At 39.6% G+C, this 25,526-nt stretch overlaps 1 protein-coding gene across 2 annotated transcripts in view; it reads right to left on the bottom strand.

Moving 5' to 3' along the window:
- The window catches only part of si:dkey-237h12.3 (teneurin-3), a 177,233-nt gene that overhangs the window by 47,685 nt on the left and 104,022 nt on the right, over window positions 1-25,526 (bottom strand). For both annotated transcript variants that reach the window (XM_063494038.1, XM_063494044.1), the window contains 7 exons: window positions 18,416-18,654; window positions 10,991-11,116; window positions 8,589-8,803; window positions 4,222-4,429; window positions 3,038-3,139; window positions 1,747-1,941; window positions 437-637 (listed from right to left, as the gene is read on the bottom strand). In XM_063494038.1, the coding sequence (XP_063350108.1) occupies window positions 437-637; window positions 1,747-1,941; window positions 3,038-3,139; window positions 4,222-4,429; window positions 8,589-8,803; window positions 10,991-11,116; window positions 18,416-18,654 (1,286 nt within the window). The remainder of the gene's footprint in view (window positions 1-436; window positions 638-1,746; window positions 1,942-3,037; window positions 3,140-4,221; window positions 4,430-8,588; window positions 8,804-10,990; window positions 11,117-18,415; window positions 18,655-25,526) is intronic.

Raw genomic sequence — 25,526 nt, 5'->3', positions numbered from 1 at the left:
CCACAAAAAAGTGAAAAAAACAAAACAAAACACTATAGATCTAGCTGCACTGTCTGCATTGACTTGTTTGTGGAACAACCCTGCACTAATCAGCAATGCGACAGACAAATACAATAAAAGACTACAGATTTAACACCAACTTGCTTTAATTCTATTTTGGCAAATGTGTAGAATTTGAAAATGTGCCTAAAACATGAAAAAGACCAAAAGCAGAGCTGCTCCAAATCACAGATTTCTTCTTGACCTTAAGGTATGTGTGTGTCACCGTTTTTCATCACATTAAGGTTTCATTGAGCAAACTATTAATTAAAATGAATTATTAAATAGAATTATTCTTTAATGACTTTGAAAATAAGAATTATTATATAACCTAAAATCACAAACCCTACACATGATAGCTTTAGGAGGTGGAAAGAAAGCGAAAAAGCGTTCTGACCTATGGAGCAGTCGGCACCTGTCCAGTTCGTCTCGCAGATGCAGGTTCCCGAGTCGGTGTTGAAGGTGCCGTGACTGGAGCACTGCTCTGGACAAGTGCTCTTCAGGATCTCACAACTGATCCCTCCCCAGCCTGGGTTACAGTGGCACTCGCCATGATGACAGGCTCCGTGACCAGAGCACGTCGGGTCCACACAGTCCACTGAGGACACACAGCAAGTGTGACAGCAATGTCAGTTTACCACTTTTAGATTGGATATAACCCTACTTATTTACCCTGGCCACTTTGAGTCTGCTACCAGCCAAAAATCATTTTAGAGTGGAAATACTCAAGTGCCAGATGATGGCTGGTGAGGCGCAGCTGAAATTTTTTGCAGGGTTTGGTGGTGGCCAGTAGTAATTTTCCACCCTATGTTCAACCAGCTCCTCTACGGTATATTATAGGGTGCTTCCAACATACTGGCAGCATAATTATGCTCCATTACAGGCGATAGGAAAAGCAGCACAATTAGTGTCTAGACAGATACAATCAATTACTATTAACAATTTGCAGACCAACTTGCTGATCTAGGTTAATAATTAGCAATTATGACCAACATAATCAACCCATTACTAACAAGGGATAATTTCCTGCAACGTTTTTCTGCTTCTTCTAGTGCTGATTGCGCCGTGCATTTCTATATCTACTTGGACGCTGATAATGATTATTTGCCAATTTGTCAAACTGGAGCCCTTACTTGGAGCTACAAAAGCAGCTTCCTCCCATAAATGTTTCCTTCCCATATTGTTTCACTTCAAAGAAAACCACAGTATATTCATTAAAGAACTTAATAGCATTTTACATGTAAGGTCAAAAGCTCCCGCATGTAAATCTGAGCTTATAATTGCTTTTTGTCTGCGTGGAGATCAATAAAGTTAAATGCACTGAAGTACTGAAGTGAACGGGGGAGGTGAAAGAGCTTGACAAGAGAGAAGAAGGAGCACTTCCTTAGTAAGCGGAGGAACAGATGCCATTGACTGATTGATTTTAACAAGTGTCTTCATCTGTGGAGCCTTCCAATAGGTGACTGCATCAATAGACTCTGCTCAATCTGTTCCAGCTTGTACCCTGATGTGTTCGAAACACTAAGAGGGAGTTAATTCATACAACCCGTATCAATAACGACATCCAAAGCATTATCTGCTTGGTGGAGTTGAAAACACCAATTGTTTCACCAATGGACTGTGTCGATTCCCCCTGAGCTTCACACAGGAATATGCTGCATCTTGCTGCTTTGAATCCGGAGGGAAGAATTCTTATTTTCAGGTTACCTTGTTCACAGTTGGTTCCTTTGTGTCCTGTGTTGCACGCACAGTTTCCAGCAACACAGAGCCCATGTCCCCCGCACTGAGGATCAATGCACTGGGACGCAGGAACGTCACACTCGGTGCCTTTCCAGCCGCTGTAGCACTGACAGCGCCCCCTGGTGTACTGGCCATTACCGCTGCACAACACTGGACAGGCGGCTGAAGAAAGACACCAGGTACATTTTTATAATTCTGTCTTGTTTTTTGTTTTTCATCTAATGTAGATGGAAAAAATATCAGAAATACTGTAGATTTGCAGTTACATGAGAAATCTGAAGCCCTTTTTGTCTATAATTTAAATGTAAAGCAAGCAGCCCGTAGGCTTAGCTTGGCAAAAAAACAGCCAAGAGAATGAAAACTTCCTCGAGTCTTTATGGTAGGTAGTCGAATTATGTTCCCAGATACAACTTCGTATTCACGTATCGATTGTGCACATGTTTTAAACTGAACTTGTAGTTAAAAAATTATCTATTTATCCATCCATTCTCTTCCTCTTATCCTTAGAGACAGACAGATGTTTGCACACACGTTCACACCTATGGGCAATTTAAATTCACCAATTAATGTAACCCTACTAACTGCATGTCTTTAGACAGTGGGGGGAAGCTGGAGTACCTGGAGAGCACTATCCACACAGAAAGCAGGTGGTGGAATTGAACTCAGGACCTTCTGTCCGTAACTATATATTACTTTTTTTTCCTTTTTCTTTTTTTTAAAGAAATTTGATCTGGGAAGCAGGAAAATCTGCATGGTTCCAAATGGAAAGTCATGAAGATGCTGGAGTTAGTTGACAATAATGTGAAACTGCAACAATTAAGTGCAAGTACAGTTATAGCCTGTGATGACCAAAAGCCAGAACACAAATCGTATCAAGAATCAGAACAGGAAGCACCTCAGTCTTACAGGAGCAGGTCACAGATAGCTAGCTAGATAGACCTACACACAGAAAAGGCCTGTACAATACATAAGCAAATATTATATTTGAGCTGTTCTTTCTGGTGGACAAGCAATGCATGAATATATCCACTGGAGTCTCTTTAAACTGTCTAAACAGCAAATTCTGCATTTCTAGTTTGAGACTGCTGGAAAACTACCAACTGACAAACATACCATTGTAAAAACAAAAGTGTATTTACTTCAGTTATATTATGGCAATCCAATTTTCTAAAGCACACATATATATATAGCTGTCTTTGTTTGTTTTTAATTTAGTTGAACCGACCCTTTAAGATGAATAAAGACGCTGAGCAATTACCTCTGGAACAATATGGTCCTATGAATCCTGGGAAACAGTGACACGATCCTGCCACACACTCCCCGTTCCCATAGCAGTTGTGTGTGCACTCTGTCACCGATTCTGTGGGTGCAGCAGCATGTAATTCCAACAATTAATAACTCATCAGATTGTCACATTACAACAAGTCTAAATTTCCTCTCTAATATAACATTTGACAACTGTAAAAATGTATGAAATACTGCAAGACAGCCAAGACAGCAATTTTTCTTTTATCCCCCCTGCATTAATTTGGAATTTCTAAGCATCTCTCATCTGCAGTGCTTGTATCAGTCATGGCATACATTTACAGCTATTTGTCCACGTCCGAATAAGGTCTAAGCCTCCATAACACTATTCTGCAGCCCAATTGTTCCCATGTAAGCCATGTTAAGTAAAAGCCACAAAGGCATTTTAAATTACAACAAATGTATTTCCTTGACACAATTTCCTTTTTCTTATTTCCTCTAACGCTTCACCACCACCTCAAACCCTTGAATGACTGATCATGCCCACACAAGCAATGCAATCTCCTGAGTGTTTACAACTCAAATCCTCTCCGAGTTGAAGTTAATCTGACATATCCTACAGACAGATCTTGTGTTCATTCAACAGACCATCGCTCATAAAAGGCACCCCCAAAAGACTGGGACCCTCATTTTGATCTGCGTTAAGGGGGCAAACTTTTTTGTTATTACTCTAGCTTGTATTGGATGTTCATTGAGCTAGCGTCGGACCCAGGCAATTTTGACCTCACACGTCAATACCTTTATATTTGTAGGGCCAGATCAATGGAACCCCCGAAGGAAATAGAAAAAGAAAAAAACGTTAACTCAACCTCAGTGTTTTTCCTACCGCAAAACCCACAAGGAAATTTCACAGACTTCAGAACACTGAAGAGGTTGTTAGGAGGGAAGGATCAATGCTGTGTATGGTCTTGCATTATAGTGTTGAGCACAATAATCCACTACCCTCCAACGGAAGCCCAGATCTGCCTCCTTGCTTTCTCAAAGTTTAAAAAGCTCAGCATGTTTGTGTGGCAGCCAGATTTTCCAAATATCTAAGTGTTTGTTCATGCAGGCACAGCTAAATTAAAGTCTTCTGAACATGTTATTACACACTATTCCAACTGCATTCATTCTCATAGCAGATGTGTGTCCTCATACCTTGGATGATGGTGTTATAGGACACTGTCTCCACGTTCCGTCCGTCATTATAAAACGCAAAGTGCCACACTCCTGAGTCCAGGTACTGGATGAATCCGGCTTGGTGGACGGCAACTGGGTCTGAGCGGGCCCTTGTGTCCGGTTCACTCAGAGCCCGATGCTCTTTGGCGATAAGCCGACTGCCGTCCAGTAGCTCGACAAAGTCATACTGCAAAACAAAAGCCAGAACAGACTCCAGCAGATGCAAAAGATGGACCTTTAATGTCAACCTAATTAAATCAGACAGTAAAGAAGAGAGAGAGAGAGAGAGTTTTCAAAAAGTTTTGATCTTTTTAAATATTGAATGCTTTGCATGCACAGTCTGACAGGGACTCAAAGTGAAGTTGTAAAGCAAGACACAGCCATAACAGGTTCGTGTACACAGCAAATATTCAGAGTATAATAAATGTTGATTTTTCAGTGAAAGCTATTTGGAGTTGATAGATGTGGTTTGGAGAGGTGTTTGTATACTGATAGAGCTGATATGGCTCTAGGGCAAATGCTCAAAAATGTTCCAAAAATATATTGTTACGTCGGCTGGGAGTGAATTTACAGACAGGCTGGCAATGTGTTTATTACAATCTGCTAAATTAACATTGATAATGTAATAATGGTGATAGTAAAAATTCTCATTTATTCAGTTCAGGAGCACCTGTCCAGAATATAAATAAATACCACATTTCTCAATCACATCTATACACAGTTTAGACAGTTTCTTCAAATTTAAGTCAGTAGACTTGATTGGCAGGCAGTGAAAACTGTCATCATTGATGATAATGGTCCTGCTAATTTTCTTTTGATATCTGTAGATTGCTAAGAAATAACCATATGGATTCCAAGATTATTCTCAAGAAATAACCATCCACTGTACTGAATGCAAATCAGCATTGGATATCATAAACAGTATAATGTAGATGCAAAGCATTAAAAAAAATCAGTCTAATCAATGATTCATTTTGCAATGCTTGTGCACTGTCAAGTTTGGTATCATTTGGATGAGTGATTAGTTTGATTAAAATATTTGTTATACAGTACTTTACTGTGAGATGTCTAAAGAACCAACGCTGACTGCAAGAGATTATAATATGAACATTTATGACCACATATAATTTGATTTGACGTAGCTTTTTCTTGCAAGGTGAGTCTGTGTTTGATTATTTAGCAAGTGCCTTAATTGGCATTAACTCTGCTTCTCATCTTATGTTCTTGTGCTGTGCTTAGTAACTTTTTTCCTTCCCTTTTTAACATCATACATGTATCTGTTAGCTTTCACAACAGCAGACTGCCCGAACAGCCATTTAGGAAAAATGTGTACATTTTAGGGACAGAAAATGCCCTGGGCTCTCCCTGAACAGGCACTGCGCTAGTGAATGAGAACAAATGCAACTTAAAGACACGGTGACCTCAGGCGTTTTCTTTTTTATTGTTATATGTGAGGAATTTAGCAGCATATCGATATATTAGCTCCAAACAAACACTGATTTAAAGGGTAAACAAGGAGTAACGAGTTATTCCTGCCAATGAGTAAATTGGTACATCTGGTCTCACTGCACCTGCTCGACACCTGAGCCTCATTTTGACTGAAGCTGCAAGGTACACAGAGCACTGCAGCAGAAAACAGTGTAACACAAAAATCCCCAAACATGCTACAGGCTGCAGAGGAGTACATCTGATGAAGACAGCAGATCCCCTGGCTAACGCAGTTGTTAGCTACACAGATGCACTGAGCCTATAGTGAAGGCTCAGGCTGGAACAGAGTCTGTGGATTTCTTAGGAGTGGGATGCATACAGATTGGCACAGTAGCTGTTTTTAAAGAGCTCCAATTCAAATCCAGCGATGAGGCTGTTTGCAGAGGGCTTTGATGAACTGTTTAAGCCATTGATTTCTGACTGACAACACAGCTGAAGCACTTTTAAACGGAAAATTCAGACACATATGTTTATAAAATTTGACCACATATTAAAATGTTCCGTTTATTTCAGCTGGAAGTCAACACTTCATCATTTGATTCCAGTAAAAACTGAATTTACAAATAATTTTAACATTCTTTTGTAATCCACATTAAGGGCGATAAAAAAGACACTTATAATCGAGGACCTATGGAATATTCTGTCTCACGGAAACACAACAAATGTCCAAATGGATTAAGAATGGGGACAAAAGGTGAATTAAAACAGGATTTAGTGCTCAGGAATGTGACAAACCCAAAGGCCCAGGCGACCTTTTAGTTGACTTGCAAACGACTGAGAAGAGAGCATTAAGCGAGGGGCAGGAAGAGTCAACGCTGTGATTTAAAGCGTTCTGAGCAGAGCAGGGGGGCAGGGTAGGGATATTAACCTGGCGGAAGTTGACTTCTTTGTGTTGTTGACTTGAGGGAGAAGTAATAAAACAGTTCATCCCAGAAACCCTAAACCCCCCGGCCAAGTGCATACATCTCGATTAGCTTGTGTGAAAGGCCCCCTCCCCAACTCATCTCAATCCAACAATACGGGTGAGTAACAGTCAAGAGACCAAGCGTGAAGAGACTGCTGGATGCCCCATGGACAGAGGAGGAATGCTCAGAGGCTGTGAATGCCTTTAGATTGAGTGGACAAGCCGTACTCGTACAACAGAGTACAAATTGCTAAGAAAAAAAAAAGGAAAGTTTGTTCCTCCCAACTTCTGGTTTGTATCAGCACAGAGAGACACTCAATAGCAGATGGAGGAAGTCTATATTTGAGAAAGGTGGAAAGGCTGTTGCACTTAAATGCAGTCTTGTCTTCCAAGCTGTGAATACGATGAACAGTCAATATCTCTCATTGGGGTCTTTCATGCTCAGTTAAGTAAATGCATTGATTTGTGCCCCCAGTACCTGAATAGAATGTAATTTGGAAGTGGCCACAATGGACACAGTGCCCACCATTGACAAGCTTGAGTGTCAGTGCAACAATTGCTTGAGACATAAAAGTAGTGTCTTGTTAATTAGTACCCTTTGGTCTTTGATTTTGTTGGGCTACCTTTTTTTCACCTTGAAAGTGCAATCCAGCTCACCTATTGTCACTTGCATTGGACTTTCTTCCATCAAAGAGTGGCCCTAACTGTCTTCACTTGAGTGAAGCCCATCTTTACTAAGAGAGAATGTCGAGAAGGTGAAGCTAAGAGCTTTTGCTGTCAAGTGTGGTGGAAAATAGCCATTGTCTGAGTGCTTCCATCACCATCACTAGACATTGGACATTCAGATACCCAGAAATGCCATTCAAGTGACACATCAGACATTTTGGAAACACTTCAATTTGCAAATGGCAGCCATTTAGTGGAAGTGAAAGCTGTGCATGCCCACACACATGGGCAAATCAAACCTGAGAGCAGAAAACTGAACTACACCGAGTTCTAATTTGCAAAAGCACCCATATTCATATAGAAGTAAAGCAAAGGAAAAAAAAAAAACAACAACCCTTATGTAATCTGAATTTAATCTGGCAGTTTCACCCACATCTTCTTTAGGACACAGTGAAATAGCTTCCACAGATAATAGAAAATGCAATCAAATTTCTAAATCCTGCCACCACAACTCTCTTCAGTAGATATAAGAAAAAAAGGCTTGTTCGTAGTGATGAACTCACAGATAATTACCATAATTATTCTTAAGAAAAGTGTTCGGTGAGAGATTTCAGTAGCTCGTAAAACTTTACGGTTTTTGGTTCAGTCTCACCGTTTGCCTTTTTTCCAGACACAGCAGGCACCCATTAGTGAAAAGCCTCTATTAACCAATGCACACAACCTGATAATGGAGCACTGAGCAGCTAAAAAGCCTTTACAAGGTGATTAATATGTCAGTACTGTGTTGTGCCCTAAAGGTGCAAATAAATAAATGATGAAAGGTTAAAAAAATAAAATCTTTACATCCTTAATTGGATGTACAATAATTCTTGTTGATGCAAAACATTAAACATACAGGGTATTATATGTGCAAACAAACTGAGAACAACAGAAAAAGGCGTTTGATTTGATAGGCAGTGCAAAAGGAAGGATTTCCAGAAACGTCAGGATATCTTCACTGTTTTGACTTTATGTTCATATCCACCATTGGAGGACGTTAAATGTAATTAAATCTGTTGAGTGAGTTGAACAGAGCAGCAAGGGTGAGACCAGATATTGGGATCCTAAATCTAGTTACACCAGTGACAAAGAAAGAACTATCCAAGTTATCCCCAGTAAGCACATTCTCTAGCAATATGTTTTCACCGCTTATCAATCGGACTTTTCAAATATAAGACGATGTGTTTTGGTTTTCTTGACTCAGTTTCACACTATCCTAATTTTAAAGAAGTTACATCAAAGCCTTTACCTGAGTGTGAGATGGTGCGAGGCCCTTTCGTCCATAGACTCCAATCAGTGCGTTTTTCTGTACTGAAATGTTGAACTTAAGAAAGCCCGGTTCCTCCATGTTTATTTGAGAGCGCCAGAACACACCCGGTGGAATGCTCTGACCCACTCTCTTCCCTATGTCCACCTGCCCAGTATCGATGGAGTTGTTTTCTGGATGAAGCATGCTAGTCCTTCCTATAAGAGAGAAACAAACCCGAAACCATAGAGTTAAGGTGATATTGACTGAACACAACCATCCAAGAGTTTTAGAATAACTCCAAAAATAAGTATGAATTCCAGCAAATAAATCATACAAAAACTAGTAACTAAACTACCCAAAGAATGAATATATAAATAAATGAAACAATAATTATAATAACAGTTTAAGTCACTGGAAAGTAAGAAAAAAGACAATAAGAAAAACTTAATAAGAGTCATCTGAGTTTAATAAAAGCAGACATATTCAAGGATTAAGAAAAAGGATTAACAGCTTTCTCACAACAATGGAAATAAGTACTGAAAGTTAATGCAAACAGTTCCTATAGGTGCCTCAACTTTTAATGATCGCTCACACAGCCTTCGTCTCTGTGCAAAGCCAGTATCAGAACCGACTTTGTTACTACACCTTCTGATTATTACACTCTACTGCAGGAACTAGCACAGGATAGCGCTATCAAAATGGTGGAAAAAAGGAAGACCGACTGGTTGGTCATCCTAGAGCACGATAATGACCCAAAATATCAGAAGAAGAAAAGTGGTCAATGATTTAAGGGCAGCAGAGTCCCCATATTTAAACCCCATTGAGCTGGTTTGGGATTGGCTGGACACAGTGAGAAGTTACATTGTGCAAGTTCCAATAACAACTGGAAAAAACACATTTTTTTTAAACCATTTGACCAACAGTGCAAATAAGTCATCACAGAATCTTTTGCTATCCTCTCATTTTTCATATATCTTTTGCTTTGCAGCATTGAATTGTTTTATTCATGCACAGGGGCATAATAGTCATATCTTTTCCAAATGAATTGTGACTGAGCAAGGGAGTATTAAAAGTAATGGTTCCCTGTAGTCCATGATGCACTGCTCAACAACAAAATGACCAGATATAATTGCCCTTTTATAAGACTAAGAGGCCAAGTCTTCCATTTTTACTTTGGTCCCGGTGACTCATAGACTAAGCCTTCATATCAGATAAGGTCTAAATGGAATCTGTCACATATACTGAGCACTACCTTGCCAGACCAATAACAGCAAATCAAAACAATTTGGAGAATGATGTCTTTAAACTGTGCCCTCCGAGTGGCAAAGATGGAGAAATGGTGGGTTTAAATATAACTCATACTCAATTAAAAAACTGTAGCTTGCGAGGTGCTATTATAAGAATACATTTTATTGTTAAGAAGAAAAAGCTGTAAAGCATTTTTAAACCCTTACCATCTAAGGCTCTGCTGAGGAAGGAATGCAGCTGGATGATACACTTGCATACCTTTACTGCTTCTTCTGTTCTTACGCATTATAGAGTGCGGACATAGATATACTGTAGCTGTGGCTATATCTGTTTGTGGCAGACCCCAGTTATTTGCATGCCTCAGTGTTGTGCGTGTAATGAGGCCATTGCCTGTCACTTTAGCTTCAGTCAAAGTGAAGACTGGAAGCCAAGTTTACCTCCAGGGAGAATAATAGCTGACTATTGATTGCCTTTAAACAGTCCAAAACCTGTCTCATGCTATCTTAATTAGCAGTACTTATGAGGATTTAAATCTAGTTGAGTTTAAACAACTGAGCTTTTGCCTGGCCTACTCAACTCAATTATTGTTTTCATGGCTATGCATTCTAAATACTGTGTGCGCTTAGAGATTAATTTGGTGGCTTTTGCTGTAAAGGTGAGCTGCAATGGCCCGCCTGCTTGTTGATGAATACACAATGGTCCAAGATTATGATTAGAGAGTAGAAAGCTGTCTGGAATCAGTTAATTAATATTCAGAAGGTGAAAGATCTCAATAAATTTGAAAGTCTGGGCATTGAGCTGGATGTGGAAGCCAAATGTTTTGCTGCCGCAATTTGTCTTTATTGCCATTTAGACCTTTGCTTGATTTAATTCGTTTGTGTGTCGTTAAAACTCATTCTGCTTTTTGTTCTCCAAAGTTGACATTAAATTTCAAATGCATCAACTAAAGAAACCCTTGACTTTAGATGAAAGTTTTTCATTCATTGGCCAACAACTAATCAACACCTGCCCTTTCATTTAAACTGTTTAGTATTCAGAATATTTAAAACCCACACAATATATTTTAGATACAATCCAAACTAAAATCCAGTGAAGCCAACAAAAGAATAAACAATATTAATATTGAGCATTAGATGTCAGTCTTATTTCCTCACCATCAGCAGAGAGAGCTGTCCCTACACTCGACTGAGTGGGCCCTGTTTTCCCAACTCCTCCATTTTCAAAAGCCGGCTGGTTGTCCAACTCTTGGAGCTGCCAATTGAGGCCGAAAAGGTGCATTGCTGTGAAATACACAAAAAAAAAAAACTGCGTGGGCTTGTAGAAATAGATAAACAAATAACCAAATAGTGGCACAGAAACAATCAAGCCACTTAAGCACAAAAGACCAGTGGGAGTGCACAATAGTTGAATCCGATGCAGGGTGAAAACAACAACAGTTTAACTTCCAATATTTCAGTTTAAATTTTGTTTTCAGTGACTACGCTGCCATGGGTGGTTTTTATGTAAACACAGCACCGATACAGGCCAGACAGAGTCATTTCAATCAATAGTTAGCAACCCCGTTGCTGTGGCATGTTTCCTTGGGGAGCGCTGTTCATTAATGCTCCAAAGTGCCTGGACACAAACAGTTACTGTATTTAAGAGAGCAGCAGGCAGGATTTCTATTTTGGCGAAAAGCTTCCACTTCAGACAAGCACACAAGATACACTGGAAAAGTCGTAACTTCTCCAACACTAATACAAAGCAGGAAGGACACAGATGCAGCTTTATGTGTTAGAAGAAGATGGAGGAAGAGAGAGACACAGAGAGAGTTTGATGAAAGTGTAAGACCATGTATTGAGACAGACACTCACAGCAGGAGAGGGAAGTGAGAGGGTAAGATGCTGCAACACTCCTCTAGTTCTCTTACATAACTAAACTGTGACTGGCTTTCATTCAGACAACCTGCTTTATTGTCGCAGTATTGGGTGCAATCAAACTGTTCTTCTTGTTGTTTTGGGAAACTGAGGTACTTCTGTGAGCACAGCGAGAGGGCCAATCTCCTTCAAAGTCACCAGCCAGGAAACATGCTGAGGAAGCATCTTGATTTCCGACCATTTGATCTGCGGGAGGAACTTTTCTCCAACACCCATCGCTCGCTGGGAAGATGGATATCGACTGCAGCAAATAACTTGAGAGGTGGATGTGGGGCCAGAGAGACTATCAAATGTGAAGGAGACCAAAAGAGAGACGGAAAACTGTACGGGCAATGTATTAATAGATACTTTGTTAAGAAATCAGTTGAGTGTGTGTGTTTTTTAAAGGCTACTGTTGGAAATGCTTGGCATCAATTGAGTCTGAAGGCACACAGGACTCGTCCTTGGTAGATTGTATGAACAGGTGCACCAGTGGCTTGAATTTCAGTGAAATAATGCGGAGAGCATTGAGTGATAATGTTTACCAGCACATTCAGGTAACACCATGCTGAGTGTCAGAATCTTTTTTTCTTGCAGGTGCTGCTGAAACAAATCAGTAGCATCACCTGTAGAAATGGTTTCTGACTGGTTCATCAATAATTTTGACAAGTCTGACTTTTCACAGGGAGCACCTCCCGATGTGAAATCCTGTACGATCTGAGCACACCTGTTCTTTTTATCCTTCTTTCTTTTTTCTCTACCGATTCCCACATATAATATTTCAACTTTTTCTGAATATTTGGCAGTGTTAGAATCCTAGTAAGTCTCAGTTCAAATATAACAATCAGATAGGATGTGCTTAACATATTTTGAACACCCTACAACAGTCTTATGTATCCTCAACGTTAAATACAAACACAGCATAGTCTTCCATGGTCATATTTTCAGTTTTTAGACCAACATATTGGTGGCTTTTACTGAGGAGAGAATCCAAAAGAAACACGGTCTGTTAAGCTGGGCCCCAAATTGCAAGGCTCAGCTGGGGACACGGTGCATTAACCTAAAATGAAACACCCTCCGCCTAGAAAAAGAAGAGAAAAAGGAAAAAAATATTGTGGGACATAAGTTTAGAAAAATGATTAACTGCATCAAAAATAAAGCAGGTAAAATAAAAGTTGGCATAACTTTTAATATTTTTTCTAAAGCTGTATTTGCAAGAAAAAAAAGAAAAGAAATCTTACTCTAAGCTGGTAGAAGATTGTTTGCTTCATCAAACGAGACACTGAATGGCATGTGTGCACTAACAAATATAGTGTAGATTGACAGTCCCTATAAAACTACCAGTTACAAATTTTTGGGTACACAATCCATTACAATTTCTAAACCTTGTTTATTTATTTTGCATTATGGACCAACAGTGGCTGATTAAAAAATGTTAGAAATAGTTGATTTGAAAATAAAAAGGATCAACATAATGAAACATTAACACAATAATAGTGTGCAATTAATAGCCGTGGAATTCAAAGTCCTTCAGGGATCCTGAAAATATGCAGCAAATTCGATTGCATGTGGTTCACTCAGAACCACAAATACAAACACTGCGATGCAAGAAGACTCGTAAGTCTGCCAAAGCCATTAATCCAGTGAGGGTGATTCATTTCTCTTTCAAATTTCAAGACAATCCATTCAGTAGTTTGGGGCAAAGTGGTGACCCTACAGAGTAACTGACATGCCACAAAAAACATATCCCACTTACCGAAAAAACAACAAATAAACAAATCTTTATACAAATCTCTCCCTCTGAAAAAAAAACTGTGTGACTCAGTTGGCTCCTAATTGTAGACGCAGAGTCTATCTGCTCTGCAATCCTGTGTCCAGAATCACCAGCCATCCACCGGAAAGGAAACTGTGTGTGGCGGTATGCACTTGTGTGTCCGAGGCACCACAGAATCACAGAGAGCCCTTCCCTCTTTTCTGCTCTTAGCGCACTGGGGCCTGAATCCCTACTTACCTCATCAACAAATTGCTTTGAGGTGAATAGCCCTCAATTTATGAATTTGCATAAGTTATTCCTGCAGCCTAGGTCCATTCAATTAATATTTATGGAACCATGAGAAATTCTCTTCCTGAGAAAGAAGCTGGAAAAGCTAGTCTTTAATCGCTGATGTCAAAATTTGGCCTGTGGAACATCTACATGGACGATGAATAAGAGGCTGAATTTGTGAGTTGGCAACACGTTTGTTTGAGCTCTGATATACACATCCAATACTCCCCTGGCTACTCTCAGAGCAAATTCCCACACCTTGTTCACACGATTCTTGTTAGTGTTGTTACCAGACAAACAGAGTGCCAAATGAAATATGTTTCTGTTATTTATAGGTAAATAAATAAAATAGGCAAACTACTGTTTTACAGGATTCACAAAGCACACAGAACAGGTGAAGCTTTTCTAATGCCGAATATCCCCAAAAATCTTTAGTGAGTTTACCTGAGAGAAATAGAGCTTATCTGGAGTCACAGAATACCAGCAACAACTTATAACTCAACAGCCTCAAAATTATTGAGTTACAGCTGTTTGATGGTTGAACCTGCTTCATACCATCTTTCTAAAAATCTCCCCAGGGGATTCTGTGAAATAAGCTCTGCAGCTTAGAGTACACCTAAGATGTTCCTGTTCTCTGGTATAGTGTCTCCATCACACTCAAATGGCTTAACAATTTTCTCTACCACAACATCAACCAACACAAGGTTTGCTTTTTTGGTCCTGTAGCAATTTAAGAAAGCTCAGTGTCTTGGGAAGTTTCTGCACTTCATTGGCACATCAAGTTTCTCCAACACAGTACTCGGCTTTTTGCATGGGTGGAGGAACCTGCCCAATCCAGTTTTCTCTGGTAGATTTTATAGCCTTGTTAAAACCAAAGGTTCCTGCTATGTGTATATTGTTGTGATAGCCATCACCTTAATCAGCCAACCTTTGAGTAAATAAAATGAATAGTGCAAAATTGATTATTTTTTCTTTTTTTGTGGCACAGTGTTTCAGTGAATGACTTTCATCCCAAATGAGAAATCCATAAGATGCACTTTCACGGGGCGAAAAGGTCCACAAAACAGTGGATGGTACGTTTTTAGACATTATTAATATATTTTCTACAGTTTTCTGACATTGAAACACAAATGCAAAATAAGGGAAGTCTTTTATCTTCATTTACTTTCAACAGTATAATAAGTGAGGACATGCTTTGTTTATGCAGTTGAGTTTTAAGTCCGTTCCTAAAATCCACATGGTTTTCTCCCTCTGCATTCAATCAGAGCATTAAACCTGTGCTCGGTCCTGATTGGCCTCCCTATATCTGAACAATCGCTGAAATCCTTCCAATCAGGCCAGTTTGCAGAGCTGGAACACAAAAGCTTCACCTCAGCAGGTTTGCCTCATTTGAATTGCAGGAGCTGCTGTTGTCGGTCAGCCAGGGTCTGATTTTTGTTACTGTTCTGCTGGTGAGGATTTAAGTCTTCAAATGTATTCAATAAAAAAAAAAATAACGCAAACAATTTATCTAAACTATACTTGTTTCAAAAAAACCCTGGCTAATAAAATCTTAACCTCTGTTTCAGAACAAAAAAGATATTGAATAATATGGTGCAGGAAACACGGTCTATTTTCACATGCTGCAGATGAAGGTGTGCTTGCATTTGTCTTTGAGCTTGTCTTTGTACCAATGGGACTGTGCGAACTGACAGCGGAAAAGTATTAAAGTATGAGTGCACATTGTCGCTATTTGAGTCATTGCACCTGGCAGGTAAATTGGCGGTGGATGAAAGAGAGAGGAAGTGGTGGAAACACTCTCAGACACCTGAGGCAAGTGGCAGAGGGCTGCATCTGTTTAACTCACGCTCCCTCGCATGCGTGCACACACATGGGCGCTCGCATTTCTGCACCGAGCGAGATGAGGCGCACGCTCTGGAGTCGGGCCAAAAATACAATTCCCAAGCATTCGACAGGTCTACAATTAAACGAGTTGGTGATTGTTGGGATGAAAATGTTGTAAATGAATCCAATCTGCTAGAACTGTTAGTAACAACAGCTGAACAAATGACAGTTTCAGCACATTCTTCCTGAGTAAACTCTGCAGATCTGTTATGAGCACAAGCTTATAAGAGACAAACAAAAATAGCAACTGATTCCTTTCCACGGAGGAGCAAAGGTAAAATATTTATGTAGACATTCATTTTAATTTTATGATACAAGATCACGAACCACAACCAAGTAACTAAACAGTTAAGTCAATAAAGGGATTATGAATATTGATATTGATATAGCACATTTATGACCTCTCCTCCTAGAGCACTTCCCTCTCTATTTAGCAATAAAACACTAGTTATAGGATCTTCCCAACATCGCCATATTTCTCCTTATACAACTGTGTCACATTTCCCCTGCCTCCAAGCTGGATGAATACTTATATATCCGCTCTGGGAGAAAGGCACAGTGTAAAGATTAAGGGCTTGGATGACAAGGGAGGGCAGGAGGAGAGATGAATCTGTAACGGCTTTATTGCTGTGGTCAAGATTATAAAGGTTAGCAAGAAGTCAGCTCTGACACGCTGTAAAAAATAAATAAATAAAAAAAGCAACAACATCAACAACAGAGCATTCAAAAGCCTTCTTGAAGGAAATAATGCCCAAAGGAGGGTTAAAAGATGAGCATTAGTTTATCTTCCTGACCGAGATAAAAGCATTTCCTGTTTGACAGTATAAACGAGTTTTAGTTGTAGTGCAACAAAGGCTTTGTGGACCAAGGTTAAATTTCAAGAGTTTAGAACTGCTTCCTTTGTTAAAAGAGTTTAGCTCCCAAACTTGTTCCATTCTGACGTTGCCATCTGTGCCATTTGAACCTCCCTCCATGCCTGCGTTTTAACAGAAACCCCTAAAGATATGAAAGGCCTGTCGGCCTGTGAGATGGGGATCAGAAGCATGAGGGTGATGCACACCCCCCTGTCAAAGGGAAACAAGTATGAATGTCTTGCTGGAAAGTGTACTGATGGCATGTCTGCATATCTGACTGAGAGCTTAGTCAGATACTGAATCATATCGCGACGTCTGCAATTGCTGCAAAAAGGAGAAGGCAGTGAAATAGCAATATTCCTGGCAGAGATCAAACTTCATTGAGATTAAGAGGCATGCCATCTCCATTCACACTAGCCAGCTTGCCTCTCATTTGTTCCATTTGACCAAATGGCTTGTCTGAAGGTTGTCAAATGTCAATGAAGATGACAGAGTCATATTTTTTCTCCTTACAATAGAAAGACGTACACTGCTCTTGGCACAAAAACAATTGCTTTTCATGTAATCAGGTGATATGCAATGTCAGGCAATAACAAAAACTATGCAGTGGCAATATTTTTAACCAAAGCTTGGGGTAAACTTCATTTTGTCTGGCTAGATGGTTGGTTAATTTTAAATTTACAAATATGAGAACAGTTGGCATCTAACAGTGTAAATATGTGCACGATAAACAATATATGGTTCCAAAAAAATATTGTCAGTGGAGGCTAGGATTTTCAGGCTGAATCTGCTCTTAATTGCTATTTCAGAGAATCAAGGGGGAAATCTTGTTTTTAGACCTCAGTGAAGATCTTCAGCCCAGAGTAGCAGGTAATATGAGCAATTTAAAGATTAAATTTTCACCTGCTGAACTCTTTCCAAACGGGATCAGCAGCAAAACATTGTGAGTACTCGAGTGTGTGGAGGATACGTTTGGAAGAGAAGCGAATTTAAAAAGCTGCTATAGCAGAAGTATTGAACTGATAAGACGTGTACATTTTTTAGGGAACATACATTGTGAAATTAAGACAAGAGGTGTGTCTATGATTGTGACATAAAGAAACACTTAAACTGAGTTAAAGTTCAGGGGTTCAGGCATCAGAACTAAATTCCTTGAAACCAATACCATGTGGCTCTTTTAGCTTTTAAAATTTCAATTAGTTTTAAATATGGTAAGTAACACAACTGAAAATGAGACCAAATTTGTGATACAAATGTCCACGATCTCCTGCCCCGGTTCCATATTCCTATTTTTGTCTTCCCACCTGACCCAACCTGTGCCGTTGCTGTGTGGCTGTTTGTAAAGAGCTATCATTACATTACTAATTGAGACATAATAGGGCACTGAAAAGATGCTGTCAAAATTCAGACATTAAACACAGACAACAAAATAGTTCAATTTAAAGGTCTGTCTGTGAAGAGACAGGAGCAGAGTTTAGTTATATTCTGTTTAACACATATTTTAAGAACACAGTGCTAAAAAGAATGCATTTAAATTATAAAACAGATTTGGTAGGGTACATATGTAATAATCCCTTACTAAGAATTTAATTAGCCACATAGTCATGATGCATTTTTAAAGCTAAGGCTGAACTGGAAAAATATAAGAATCGTGATCAAGGCATCATGTCTGGGGTTAAAATTGTATATTTCCCTTCATTCTTTCTTCTTTTATACTCTTTATTCTCAACCTAAACAGCAATATATAACTTTTGTTGAAAAAAAGGTACATTCTTGACAAAAAACCTAACAAACCAAAAAAAAGAAGCTAATTAAGTTGTGAACAGAGCTGTGCATTTGGAGATTAATCATAAACAACTGTTTCTGATTTTACAATGCAATTTATGTTTATCTTAGCCTTACCTATGCAGTAGCAGAGAATGATGGACAGAACCACAGCTATGCCTACAGCAATCAGGGCGGTGCATTTCCAGGAGCAATGTTTAGGGGACTTCTTAAACTTGAAAGCCCCCCTGGACAGGCTGTTTCTGGGCAAAGGGCGCGCAGGTGTGGAGTAAACAGTCCCCGTTGCCATGGTGTACCCAGGGGCTGCTGCGCCAAAGAAAGGTGTCGTCCCTGTGCCCGTTTTAAAAAGAAAGTGCCTGTAGAAAAACAAAAACAAAAAAACAGCATTATTAAGTCACATTATTAAGTCAGTGGTTCTACCTCACACAGTTATGATGTGGTTATCTTTGACAAAATGTCCCAGATTGCTACTGGTTTTGTGTCCAGTGTGCCTCCAATAGTCATATACAGTTCCAAATTAAACTTACATAGTTAAACGCATAAAGAATCATCAGAATTCAATATACCCAGCAATGCTACAACTCCCACATGGCTCACACCACAGGAGGAACTGGGTTATAATCTACTATCCTGTATAATCCTGACATTGGAAAAGGTGAACAAGAAGTACCTCATAAAAACAATCATCTCCCACTTGCCCTTTTACAACTGGGCCTTTGCTAATAGCCCATTATACCTGGGGTAATTAAGAGGGTTTAATCAAATGCACTACGGAGTGATCGTCCTATTAACTTTTAAACCCCACGTGAAAAGCTCTTAAGTAAATGAATTAAGCCTTGTTGCCACTCTTGCCACTACTTAGAGATTAATACCTAAATGCCTTCAGGCTTATGTGGACAGCCAGGGAAATTGGACAGATTGACCATGCATTGAAAATGTTCTTCCAATCCTCAACTGTATAATCTTATTGCAATGCCCGTTTTTTGTTAAAATCAAGAAGAATACAGTTAGAAAATTGATAACATGTTTTTTTCACACCAGTATTGTAAACTCTAAATGGAAGGCACCCCAAGTAGTTTAGCACTCCAGAAAATACTTAACAGCTTCATTTATGATTTTTCTCTTTATGAACACTTTGTTTACTCATACATGAATGAGTCACCCACACCTGTAACACACAAAATTACACCTGAAAATAGCCAGATTGTGCCACCTAATATCAACTGGAACTTGACCATCTTGTGCTTAAGTGCTGTAAGATTATGAGAAAAAAACAAACTGCATAAAAGGTGAGGACAACACTAAAACAATACATCAAATACAAACATCTAAACTGATATAGTAATAAAATGCAGGCTCCCAGGCAAACAGTGACTTACATAAGACAAAAAAAAAAGTTATTTAAATACCACTTTGAACAAATGTGCTAAATTAGTCAAATTTCACAGACCAAGGGCAAGAGAATGCACAGATTTGCTTTCTTATTCTCACATTCTGCTAAAAGTCCTACACAATGTTTTCCACAAGTCGTGTTTAATGTGTTATGTAGATTCTCCTGGAGGAGTTGGTTGCCACGGTAACCACTAATTTAAACACACCAATAAACCGATAAACCCGTGTTTGCTCATCAATTATTTGTGCAGCATCTGTGAAGTCTCAAATGTAAGTTTTGTAAAGGCTGTTTTAATCCTGACTGTGATTCTGTACTAAAGAGCTTGAGAATGGCTAATTGAGTGAAAAATCTGAAGTCGAGCAGTTAAAGACTGAAAATCCATGTCGTAACACTTACTAATAATAATCAGACTTTAGCTGATTATATAATATGAACACATGGCTACATAGTTCAGGGAAGCTCTGAATGCCCCTAAAAATTATTCTTTCATCTTTTGCTGCATTCTTATTTTTCCAGACTGAATATTAGTCTCTAAGTAAAGTTGATTAGTAGCGTGTGGATTTTACACATGTGACAGGAGGACACATCATCATCACCACAATGCAGTTCTTGTATTTCAGCAGTGCCGCTGATATTTCAGGTTTCTTGTTTCTCCTGTGAGCATATCTCTGAGGTAAAACCTCCACTGATCAATTCTTGACTAAAAGAACAAATGTCAGATTTGTATCGTCTGGCTCCTCAATGCTTCAATTGACACGTGCCATTGTGATCAGACAGGGATTCCATTTAAAGGTTATGAGGTTTCACTGTTGGAATGACAATGCACCGGGCATCTGCAACCAAGAGAAGTTCAGACCGCTCAGTCTGGAACAATCTGTACTGTAGCTGCGACAGACTCTATAATATGCAGTTGGGTATGAATTGAGGTCAAAAATTGCACAACGTTGGAGGCGGCAGACGTGTAGTCAGACACGCAGGCAAACAGACACGGCTATCGGGGGAGTTAAGTGTAAGTGGATGCAATCTGATGAGGTAGACAGAAAGAGACATGGACGTGTATGTGTGTGCTGAAAGGGTTATGTACTCTATCTGAGGAAGGTGAACACCCATTGCAAGTTAGGCAGATGATCTGGAGACAGTTTTGCCTCTAAATAAATGCAGTAAATCTGTGTGTCCTTTATTTGGGCAATGCTATGAATACATTATATTTTCATTCTCAGGAAAGAGACATAGTACTACTACTACTAGACACTAAAAACAAATACACAAAGTATCATTTTTAGCAACTACTAGACAAATCAAACAAAATGGTATAGATATTTACAATGTTTATTTGATTAACTGACTGAATAATGCAAATCTACCTTCACAGATCTGCCACACCAGTAAAACCACCAGCCTAACAGTATGCAAGCCCCCTTAGTGCTGCCAAAACACCTCTGATCCGTCAAGGCATTGACTCCAAAAGACCTCTTAAGATGTCTTGTGGTAACTGGAACCAAGACCTTAGCTGCAGATCCTTTAAGTCTTATAAGTCGCAAGATGGGGCTTCCATAGATCTGACTTGTTTTTCCAACAAAACCCACAGATGCCTGATCGGATTGAGATCTTGGGAATTTGAAGGTCGGGTCAAGTCGATGTGAGCCGACATGACAGTTCAAAATCTTTGTCATGTTCCTCAAACTGTTTCTGAAAATTTTTTACCGTGTCACAGAGTGCATTATCCTGCTGATAATGGCCACTGCCATCAGTAAATACTGTTGCCAAGAAGGGATATATGTCATCTGCACCAATGTTTAGATCCATTTTTAATGTCCAAGTAACATCCACACGAATACTAGCACTGGCTCTTCTTTCCACAGTACAAACCTTGCGGCCATCTCTCCTCTAGGCAAAAAACAGGCATGCACACTCCACGGTGCCAACTGCAGGTACTTTCAACAGTAGACACACACTGTGTGTTTTGACAACTTTCTATCATAGCCATCATTACAATTTTCTGCAGTTTGTACTACAATAGCTTTTTTTTTTTTTTGTGCGATCACTATGGGCCCCCTGGAGCAGTTTCACCACGTGTGCCTCCATAGACAACCTTTGGTAGTTACTAACCACTACATGCCAGAAATCCTAACAAGACTTGCTGTTTTTGAGATGCTCTGACTCAGTTTTCTTGGCATCACAAATTAGCCCTTGTCAAAATTCAGAGATCTTCAGACTTGCCCATTTTCCCTCCTTCGAACACATCGGCTTGACGAACTGTTCGCTCGCTGCCCAATATATCCAGCCCCTGACAGATGTCATTGTAAGGAGATAATCAGTGTTATTCACTTCACCTGTCAGTGGTTTTAGTGTTGAGGCTAATCAGTGTATAATTACCAAGAACATATGGCACATCCATTAGTGGTTTAAAACTGTAAAATCAGGTATACTTGCATCAGTTAAATCCCTCTTTGCTTCGTACTTGAGAATGCAGGGTCAGTCTGAAAGTTGTTAGAATGTGTGTGCACCAGCCTTACCAAGACTAATTCTTATATCGGACGTTTATTGAACTTGGCGTTTTCAGTAATTCTAGTGCTGATGGTTTTCATGTTTGCCCCCACTTTTCTCTAAAGAGCAGACTGAAGGGGTCTAAAGATGAAATGCTGTTGGACATGATTAACAAACAGCAGACTAGTGTAAATGTCTGCAGCTATAGACACTGGATGACCGGCTGTAATTGATTACAGCCAGTGTGATGCAACAAGGCACATTACTATGCTAATCCAGCCAGCCCCAGTGATAGCAGTGTGGTGTGTTGTGAGTGAGTGAGAGGGAAAAGAGACAATCAAGAGAGTGTGAGACTGAAAGGGATAGAGAGCGAGTGAATGGCTGTGTGTCAGTGTGATCGCAGTGTGTTTGTGTGCACGCCTGTCTGTCCCATTGAGATGCCCGAAAACACAAAAGCAGCAGCCAGCCTGGTCTCCTCTGCTCTCACAACATTGCTTGTCATCATGATGACATTTGAAAAAATCCTCATAGAGGACAAAAGACTAAACAGTGAGTGGGTGGATTTGTCTACGGCTAACCTCCAGCTGTCGGGGTGAGAGAGCACACTAGAAACAATGTAAATCGAAGCCCTCCGAATATGTAATCTGGCCATTAGCCGCTTTCAGTATTAGCATTAGCATTTCAAGGTGAGAGCTGGAATAATCAGGCTGCTTTAAATACGGCCAAAAAAAGACTACAGATGTGAGTTGGCATTGCGGTGACTTGTTTTCACACTTGCTGCAGTTATGGTCTCTCCTCCAGATTAGCACCTGCCCTCTCAACAGTGGGTGTGCAAGCAAGTGCTAATCTGTTAGAGCTAGCTCTGCACTGTGAATGTATTTTTGCGTCACCACACTTTTTAGTGCCATTGATCGGCATGGTTCCATCTTGAGTCACTCCACCAGACATGCACATGGATTTTATCGTATTTAGTGAATCTGAATAGGTTTCGATGCCTTAGTGTTTATGTATACAATGATGTGTTTTTTATAGCATAACACCATATCTGAGACAGTCTGCATGAAACCCAGTTTTGAGATATATTTGTGGTTCCTTCCAATAAGGTTACATTTATAATGTGTCTTTTAGATGAATCTAGTTTTCCTTATAATGTAACACTGTTCATCTTTAAAAAAGATGCACTACATTTTGCCAGCAACAGCAGCAGCACCACCACTAGCAGCACCAGCAGCAGTTGTTTATAGGCTAGTCTAAAATAAAGGCTAGAGGGAAATAATGCAGAAACCTGGAAACACCACAGAAATGTGCTTGGCACCAACGATGTTGGCAAAATAAATAAAAAGCAAAACATGCAGAAAAAGAAAAAAAAATGTCTTGAGGATTACCACTTTGTCTACACCACCATCCATTTTGGCAGGTAACCAGCCATCGCTGCATGCTCCTTTCTCTTCCAAAAGGCTAGTTGGCTGGTGTCTTACACATGACTAATCAGTTCTGGTGCAATCATGACACAGTGGCTGTTGTACAAGAACAAAAAAAAGTTCCCTTTCTCCTTTGTTATCTGAAGCATGACCGTCTGAGTCATGAGTTACATGTGCATCCCACACAAACAACTCTGCACGCACACGCATAAACCAAATCCTCTTGGATTACTTCTGCAGTTCTTTTTCACCCCCGAGAACAATTCTAGTACATTTTCCATGAAGAAAATGCAGTATCTGAGGGACACATGATGATTTTAGAGCAGAGACATAATTTCATTTCACCAAAGGACTCCCATGATGCATGAATCCAATGAGGATTGACAGTACATTTATAACTGCAACGTGTGGCTATGCTGGCCTTCAAAGGAATCATCCTCAAATGTCATAACGACTTTTCTACTTGAATCTCATTGAAACGGAGTGCAAAAAATGTTGAAACTTCCTCCAAAGGACATTTAGGAAAGCAGACACCTTCATGTCTTTTCTACAGTGAACACACACAGAGCTTATAGCTTACACCATAAAGGCATCAATATTACTGATACCATATCACCCAAATGATTAAGCACTGCTCAAGAATAATTACTCCAGATGTACACCAGTCTCTTAAGAGACATGACAGTTCATTTTACAATGAAATTCAATTGAATATTTCTAATTGAAAATATCACACAGAAAAGTGAAGCCAAGTCATGAGTAAGGGGAAAACCTGGGGGGCTTATTAAAACTACTCCACACTTTTTTTTAAGGATCTGAATGTCTCCTTGGGCGTTTCTCAATATGCGTACTTGTGCGTACTTGCGTTCTCGTGTACTCGTGATACGTCATCAGTCGGAGACCAAGTACTGTTCCAATTCGAAGTACGCATCAAGCCGAGAACGGTTTATTTCAGTGTTTTATTTGTTCCTGAGTAAACCGGTTTGGCTGTGATTAAAGTTAAGCTTCATAACATGTTACTCACAGTTAAATTAAGAGGGGACGGCAGTAGAAACTCCGGACCTGTGACATCATCACGTACGCTGGTGTTCCAATTGTACAAATCACGAGTCCGTGCTCGCGTTCTCGGCGAGTCCGTACTCCCGTGCGTTCTCGGCCAGTACGTACTCGTCGAGAACGGCCCTTAGTTCTTCAGCTAAGAGCAAATATAAAGCCGAACATGTACTTGTCAGCTAATTGAGCCCTTTACATTACACAATCCTAGCACAAAAGCTCACCTCGAATACATTTATACAGTTATTTGAAAAGTATATGATAATATTTTTCCTTTACAAATTATAGCTGGGTTCAAGTTGTAAAACAAATTGATGACTGTTTCATTTGAATTTTTCTTCATCTGCTTAATGTATATGTTCAATATGTTTAAACTGCTGGAGTAAATGAGGCAAAATCAAACTCTGATTTTTAACACAGCTTTGGCAGCATAATCACAGTGGGATCAGTGATATTCGCTCACCATATAATAATGAGCAGGAGTTACAGCAGTAGTTACTGAGTGCAGCACTTCACTCATTTTAAAGAACACTGAAAGCTATTCATTGTGAAAGCTAGTTGGTATTGAGTCAAATTAGTGCACTCGTGCTTTGAAGCCCAACACTTTTATGGGAGGTTACACACACGAAATTCATTATGGCTAATTGCTGTAAAAGTAGCTAATGCTGTCAAATGAGTGCTTTATTTTCAAGGAGGTCTTGATGTCACAGGAAATATATTAAACAAGATCATAACATTATGATTTATACTTGACACTTTTTTAATCAACTGCCTTGTACAGAATTATTTATTGTCTGCGCATATGGCCACGTCTACTACGCTCCGTCAGAAATAAAATTCAAGTCACTGTTGAGGAATCAAAAGAGATTCATAT

This window comes from Pelmatolapia mariae, linkage group LG2 (genome assembly GCF_036321145.2).
Source record: "Pelmatolapia mariae isolate MD_Pm_ZW linkage group LG2, Pm_UMD_F_2, whole genome shotgun sequence".
In the NCBI taxonomy this organism is placed as follows: domain Eukaryota; kingdom Metazoa; phylum Chordata; class Actinopteri; order Cichliformes; family Cichlidae; genus Pelmatolapia; species Pelmatolapia mariae.
Note: the sequence above shows the minus strand (reverse complement) of the source record. Positions and strands in the feature narration are given on the sequence as shown.